Source organism: Neomonachus schauinslandi, unplaced genomic scaffold, assembly GCF_002201575.2.
Source record: "Neomonachus schauinslandi unplaced genomic scaffold, ASM220157v2 HiC_scaffold_134, whole genome shotgun sequence".
NCBI classification, from domain to species: Eukaryota; Metazoa; Chordata; class Mammalia; order Carnivora; family Phocidae; genus Neomonachus; species Neomonachus schauinslandi.
The window spans coordinates 51,733-59,190 of NW_025408835.1; the positions used below are offsets into that span (position 1 = coordinate 51,733).

Below are 7,458 nucleotides of genomic sequence, written 5' to 3' on the forward strand. Positions count from 1 at the left end.
CTGGGGGTGGGGTGAGGCCTGATTATTTCGGGGTTTGCATCCGTCCTGGGCTGGGGCTCAGGCAAGAATGGGTCAGGCTCTGCCCTCTGGAAGAGGTTGTTAAACACATACAGCCACAGAGGAATACTCCAGGGGACTATTCAGATGAGGGCCATGTAGGCAGGATCCTGAATGATGAGTGCAAGTCTGCTGGGTTGGGAAGGAAGGGAAGGACGTTTCGAGGACAGAAACACAGAGGCGGGCAGAATCGCAGTTTGTTAGGTAAGGCAGAAAGATAAAAACTGGCCAGAGACAGTGGTCTTGGGGGGGGTCACAGCCAGAGAGTAGGCTGGAGGTCCACAGGGCCTTCTCCTGCCCAGGCCAGGGCTGGGGTAAGAGGAGGGGTTTACTTTTTATTGTGGAAGCCATGGGAAACCACTAACCATCTCAGGGAGGGCTCCATGTGACCAAGCTTGTGGTTGCAAGCATCCAGCCACAGCTGGGAAGTGGGTTGGAGGGCTCCCACCTGCTAGTGTGGGAGAGGGTGGGGGAGGGGTGGGGGGAAAAGAGACAGCCCTCAGGAGAGGAGATACACAGAGAGTTCTTGAATGATACAGAGGACCCCCACCAGTCAGCGCTTCTGACCCCACTAGGGTTCTTATAGCCCCCCAGTCTTTCCTCTGCTGGTGCCCAACCTGCAAGAGCTCTGGCTAAGGAGGCATCCCTTTGCCCATGTCCGCCCATCCCCTCAGTTCTTCTTGAGGGGGAGCAGGGGCGCCCCCAGCGGAGCGTCAAGATGAGCTCTAGGTGAAGGCCCACCCACTCAGAGAAGATACTCCGATAACCCACGCCCCTGCCCCAGCAGCCTGGACCCCTCTTCCCTCTCCATCCCTCCCCCTACCTTTTGGGAGCTGAGCGAGTACCGCGGGGGCGAGCGGGGCGGGGCCGGCGAGCAGTTATAGCTGGCCTCGCCGCGCTGCGCCCCCGACGCTCCGGCTCCCCGACGCTGCAGTCCCGCGGCGCGCCCAGCCCCATCTGAGTTAGCTCCTGGCCTGCCCCGCCGGGCGGCCGTCAACTTGAGCACCCTGGCGCGGGGCACGGGCGTGCGGGGCCCTGCGGGCCGGCCGGTGCTCGCATTGTTGCTGCTGCTGGCGCTGCTGGCGCTGCCCGCTGGCGCCTGGTACAAGCACGTGGCGAGTCCCCGCTACCACACAGTGGGCCGCGCCGCGGGCTTGCTCATGGGGCTGCGCCGCTCGCCCTACATGTGGCGCCGAGCGCTGCGCCCCGCTGCCGCGTCCCTTGCCTGGGACACCCAAGGCCTGGGCGCGTCCCCCCAGGGGCTATCCGCCAAAGACACCCTCTCTCCGGCGCCCGTCCCTCGCGGTGCTCTCCTGCTCTCCTCGGGGGTTCGGGAACTGTTGGAGATGGGACGCAGGTACTCCCGCGCAGGGCGCGAACTGCGCAGCCCGAGCCTGAACTGGAGCCGCGGCAGGGCGCCCATTCCTGGACCTCCGTGAAGCAGGCCAGGTATGTGGGGAGAGAAAGGGGGCCGGGACAGCAGCGGGTGGAGGATATCTGGAGAGATCTGGGCCCGGAGCGCACGCCCGCGTGCCCACGAGACACCCTACGACCTTCCTATCTCCCACTTCTTGCCCAGAAAGCTTTCCAGGAGCCTTGGGGGGGGGGGGGGAGGTAAGGGTTAGTGGAGGGTGCACAGCCTTCTCCCCAAGGTCCTGCTCTGTTCTTTCTAGAGCCTTCGGAGTGTCTCGTGTTCAGCCATGGTCCGCGCAGTGAACCATCTTCGCTGGCCCCCACCTCTCCCCAGGGCCATCCTGAACGCAGCCCTTGCTGGTGATGCCCCCTTTTCTGACCCAGGAGTCTACTCCTCCTCCTGGGCGAACAGCTCAGGCCAGGCCAGGTGGTCTGGTCAATAAAAACTGCCTGGTTCATGTGTTCCCGCGTGTGACCCTTTTCCTCCACGCTGTATACTTGGCATCTAGCTTCGGGGTGCAAACAGCTGCGTTCACACCCTGGCAATTACAGGAGCCCTCTCCCTGGCCAGGGGATGCCCCCTCCTAACCATCTCGATCTGTAAGTCCTTGTGGGGCGGGGTGGGGGAGAGGGGACAGAGGCAGAGACACTGCTGGGGCCTAGGTCCCCTTCCTTCTCTGCCAGTACTGCCCCTCCTGTTCTGGGGTGGGGTCATCACACCAGGTCCCAGGGTCCCACAGGAGAGGAGAGGTCTCATGGGAGGTAGGCACAAGTCAGACCTTGGGTCCCACTGCCATCCACCAGAAAGAGGAAAACGACTCACACACCACTAGCTGAGCCAGAGCTCCCACCCCAGCCTCCCGGGAGCCCCAGAGTGCCCCCTCACTATGCCTCCTGACCAGGCTGGGGAGAATGTCTTCCTTAAGGTACCTTAAGACCAGCAGCCTTGGGACGCCTGAGTGGCTCAGTCGGTTAAGTGTCTGCCTTCAGCTCAGGTCATGATCCCAGGGTCCTGGGATTGAGCCCCGCATCAGGCTCCCTGCTCAGCGGAGAGCCTGCTTCTCCCTCTCCCTCTGCCTGCCACTCTATCTGTGCTCTCTCTCTCTCTGTCAAATAAATAAATAAAATCTTTAAAAAAAAAAAAAAAAAAGACCAGCAGCCTACCCAGCCTTTCCCACGTCTCCCAGGATTCATTTCAAACCTGATCTCCTTCACCCCCCTCCTTCCCCTCAGCCAATGGCTTCTGGAGAGGAAGTGAGAAGCCCTGGCCCCCTTCTTCAAGGTCCTGCTCCTCTTCTAGGGAGGAAGGGCCCCTTGCCTCCTCAGAGACCCTTCCACCTCTTATCCCCTCTGCATTTTCAGTTATTGGCTCCAACCCCCACGAAAATATGCTCTGCTGTCATGAATAAGGACCCCTGGGCCCCCTTACAGCTCCTGCTCACAAGTGTGTGGGCCCCTCCACCCTTCTGCCTCCTCGTCAACCCTCTTCGGTGTGGGCTCTGACTCCCACAACTGTCCTGGGCCTTGATGCGCCTAGTCACTGTGCCCTGATGCTGTCTGCCCTTGGAGCCCTCCCTTGGCCATGTGGCAAGGCCTTCCACTAGGGTACCCAGCCAGGACCAGAGGAGGGGTGGTCCCATGCCTGTCGAGCTGGCTAGCTTCAAGATACTCACATGGGGGCGCCTGGGTGGCTCAGTTGGTTAAGCAACTGCCTTCGGCTCAGGTCATGATCCTGGAGTCCCGGGATCGAGTCCCGCATCGGGCTCCCTGCTCAGCAGGGAGTCTCTTCTCCCTCTGACCCTCCCCCCTCTCATGTGCTCTCTCTCATTCTCTCTCTCAAATAAATAAATAAAATCTTAAAAAAAAAAAAAGATACATGGAACCAGCCCCCACGTTCTCCTTGGCCTCTGGAAGCCCCCACCTCTCCTTACTGGCAATTCCTGCTCATCTCCTGGGTGCACCCTTCTCCCCATGTTGTCCCCTAATGTGGGTGCTCTTTTTTCTCCACCCTCCCAAATCTTACTGACTGACCCCTGACTATATTGACTCTGTTTCCAGGATCTGCACTGAGGGAAGGGGTGGCCACAGACTCCTCAGGTCAACCCATTCTCTGCACTCCGAGTCCATTCCTGCTCCTGCTTCTTGCCAAACTCGGCCTTTCAAAGCACGGGCATCCTGACGACCTCACTTCCAGGGCACAACACCTCACTCTGCACCACCGATGGCACAAAAATCCACGTTCCAGGGCTGGGCCCCAGGGCTGCCCTGTCCCCCAGTCTCGTTGCTCCTTCCCCTCCCTCACACAGAGTGCAGGACCTGTGGGCAGATTCCAGAACGGCCCCATGGTCCACCCAGAAGAAAGACTCCAGGGCCTCAGGCCATGTTAAATGCCCTCCTCAGGGCTGCACCAGCCCTAGACCCGCCCTTACCCAGGCATATAAATCTATTTCCAGGGGTCTAATGTTTCTCCAGTGCTCACCAGCGCCGGGTGCCAAGTGGTCTGCATATGTTTGGTCACAAGTGCTGGACACTTGGCGAGGCGCTGGATTTCACGTTGCCTGGAGGTACCCCAGTCCAGGGAGGTTGGTGCCAGGTCCAAGGCGAAAGAGCAGTGCTGATTAGGGACTTGGCAGAGGCCCGGCTTCTCTGCCTACCACCTTCATGGCACCCCTGTGCCCCTGAAGTGCAAGCAGCCCCAAGGCGCGGGCCTCACCCGCAATCCCCACCAGGCCGGGCAAGGCTGGACCGCATCGGAGCCAGAGGAGCGGGGCCTGGGCCAGCCCCTCGGACGAAGCAATCCCACCGCGAGCCGGCAGGCGGCGCTGCGCGGCTGCTCTTCCGGGCTGCAGCCCCAGCCGGTGCCTGCGGCGGTGGGAGGGGCCAGGAGCGGGGCGTGGGCGGGCCCAGAGCTGGTGGGCGGGTCCCTGCACCGCCTCCCTCCGGTGGTCCGCGCCGTTCTCCCCTTTTCTCTCCCTCTCGGCTCCGGGTGTCGTGTTCTCATCTCTCTTTACGTCGCGCTGGTCCCGCCTGCTCCAGTTGCGGGCTCTGAAGAGAGGCCTGGGGTAGTCTGAGGGAGGAGGCCATAAGCGAGGCCCGGTCATCCCGTGGGGCCATTAATGCCCATTAGGGAGGCGGCGCCGGCCCGGGAAGCTCTGGGCCATTACCCGGGCGTCCGACTAATGGCTCCACCCCACAGACGGGCCCCCAAACCTTCCCCTGGCGGGTGACCAGGCCTCTACCCACTGCCATGCCCCAGAGTCCCCGCCCAGGCTCAGGCTCCGCCCATCACTGGGGGCGTTGCAGCTGGGAGGTAGGTTCAAAGCTCAGAGGACAGCCCCCTCCCCGCCACTGGAGCCCCGGGCCAGCCCCCACCCCAGGTGGACCCTCGGACAGCCCAGGAGAGGGAAGCCCCGAAAGATCTACTTCCCGTTTGTCTCAAGGCCTGTGTAGCAAGGTGGCAGCGAGGGCGTCGGGGGTGGGGGTGGGGATCACCTCCCACCTGTCCTCCCCGCCTGCAGCTGGCCTCGCTGATCACCTCCTCAGGCCCACTCCTCAGCGACCCCAAACAGCTTACAGCCCCTGAGCACCTTTCGGTCCGCTCTTCTGGGTCGTTGTCCATGCTGTTCTCTTGGCCTGTTTCTCTGCCTCCCACTTCTGTCTCAGCCCGAGGCCCGAGGCTGAAGGAAGGGCGCGGGCGAGTCTGCCCAGGAGAGCAGCTGGGTTAGCTTTCCCTGCCTCTCTGTTCGTCGGGGCCCGATACTTACCCTGTTCCCTCTCACTCATTCCTGCTCCCCCTTTGGAATTTACCTGCACTTCCTCCGAGCTGCCTTTATTCTGTGGCTGTTGGCCACCCCCTTTGTTACTCTCTAATGTTGCCTTTGTTACTGTTACCTTCCTGGTACTTCAGCTCCTTTTTTGCTTTGGAGCCTCCTTTGTTAGGCTGTGATGCAGTGTTCTGGCCCCTGGCTGTGACCACATGCCCATACCCCTCCCTCCAGTGGTGTTCTGTTCCCCTCCGTCTTCACTGACTGATTGAGGCTGATCCTGGGAGTGTCTGTCCTATGGAGGGGGGAGGAGACCTCCAAGCCTCCCGACCCAGACCCGGAGGACCAGGGGCTCCTACCTTCTCTACCCCCAGCCTGGGGGTCTCCCATCCAGCTACCTCCCTAGACTCTGGTGTGGCCCCATGCCAGAGCCTGGCAGGTCCTGGCTGGTCCTGGTTGCTATGGGGTGACCCCTAAATCCCATCTGGGGTGGTATATGGTAGACCGCACCCATCCTCACAGCCTCCAGGAGCAGCAGCACCAGGCTGGGTCCAGAGAGTCCATCACAGGCCAGACAGGCAGCCTCTTGGACAGGCAAACAGACAGATCGAGGTGGCCAGCTAGGCAGGAACCTATGGCAGCATCAGCCAGGAACTTAGAGGTGGGGGTGGGGAAGCAGCCATGCAGTCTTGGCCTAAGTGGCTTTTAGGGGCAGCAGCCAGGTGTGGACACCCAAGGGGCTGCGGCCCAGGAGGCTGCCCAGAGGAGAGCCCTGTGCTTGGGTGGGGGCTGGGCACCCAGGCTAAGGGCACTGGAGAGGGGAGAAGGAGCAGCAAGGACAGGGCCTGAGCTGAGCCTGCTTCTGCCCCCATGGGGAACTGTCTGGGCTGGCTATGCCTGACCCCCAGAGACCAGGTATGTGCAGGGGCCTGGGCAGGCTGGGGGGGGGCAGGCTGAGGGGGAGCTCAGCTGTCTTCCTGTATCTGAGGCTGAGAAAGAGTTCCATGATAAAGTGTGGACTTGGAATCTCACAGCAGTGCCTAAGAGGACCTGGGGAACCTTGCCTGGGTCTCGTTCCTCTCTAGAACTCAGTTTCTTGATCTGCAAAATGGCCTGAGCACCCTTGGGTTTTTCCAGATAAAGTGTACTCAGAGGCACAACAAAGCATAACCGATTTTCTCTTGTCATTCTTGTCTAGTTGGGGGAAGGGGCACCCATGCTGGGGATGGCTAGATGCTAGGGGAGAAGGATGGAGGGAAGGGTGGGCTGGGGCAGAGGGGGATCACAGGGGTCAGCTCATGGGAACAGCTTCTGTGAGCACTGATCCCAAGCCAGAGGTCAGAGGCCAAAGTCCTGGATACATTTCATCTCTGCCTGGAATGAGCAGGGGCACAAGTGAGGGGCCCTGGCAAAGAGAGAGGTATGTGCGTGCGTGTGTGTGTGTGGGGGGGGGTTGTAATGTTTAATAGACATTCCCAGCACAGATTGGCACAAACGATCTTCTGGGGAGGTCAGGGAGCCCCCGTCACTGCCCTCCAGAATATAGGAGAGGGCTGCTGCCTTGTTACTTCCAAACTCCTCTTTTTGCCTCCTGGACCGTCCTGGGACTCTGTTGGGTCAGGGCAGCTCCCGGTGCAGGAGAGATCCAGATACCGGGACAGCGGGGGAGGAGGTGGGGGGAAGGGAGGGTGTGTTCCCGAGGATGGTGGACAGAGCTGTGTCCCTTGTTCTTACCCTCTGCCCCTGTGTGGGATTCCTCGGCCTGAGGACCCTTTCTCCATCCCTCTCCTACCTCAAGAGCCCGCCTCGGTGTCACAAATACAGTAGGTGCTCAATAAATGTTCCTGGACTAGGAAGCAAAGATGCTGGCGCCAGGGAGGCTGCCCAGAGTCGGGGCGAGACAGAGGTGGTCCCTAGGCCCTGCGGCCTCCCCCCCACCCCCCGGAATTGGCGGGGTGCCGAGGCCAGGCCACAGCCAGGACCGGCCGGGACTCGGGGCGGGGGCGGCCCCACGGAGGAGGCGGGGAAGGGGCGGGCGCGGGGGCGGTGCCATAGCCCGAGCCCGAGCCCGAGCCCAAGGCGACGGGAGCCGAGCGGGAGCAGCCGAGGGCGCCGCCGGGTCCCCAGCGCCGCCGCTGCCGCCTGCGCGCCGCCCCCCGCGCCCCTGCCTGCCCGCGGCAGGCGTGAGCGCCGTGGCCGGCCGGTGGCCGGCCGGTGGGCAGCC

At 62.0% G+C, this 7,458-nt stretch overlaps 1 protein-coding gene across 1 annotated transcript; it reads left to right on the top strand.

Annotated features, from left to right (window-relative positions):
* Window positions 1–775: 775 nt before the first annotated feature.
* On the top strand, window positions 776–1,496 carry LOC123323642 (neuropeptide W-like). The gene is made up of 2 exons (XM_044912086.1): window positions 776–786; window positions 992–1,496. Exons 1-2 carry the CDS (start codon window positions 776–778, stop codon window positions 1,494–1,496), a joined length of 516 nt encoding a protein of 171 aa, XP_044768021.1.
* The last annotated feature ends 5,962 nt before the right edge of the window (window positions 1,497–7,458 follow it).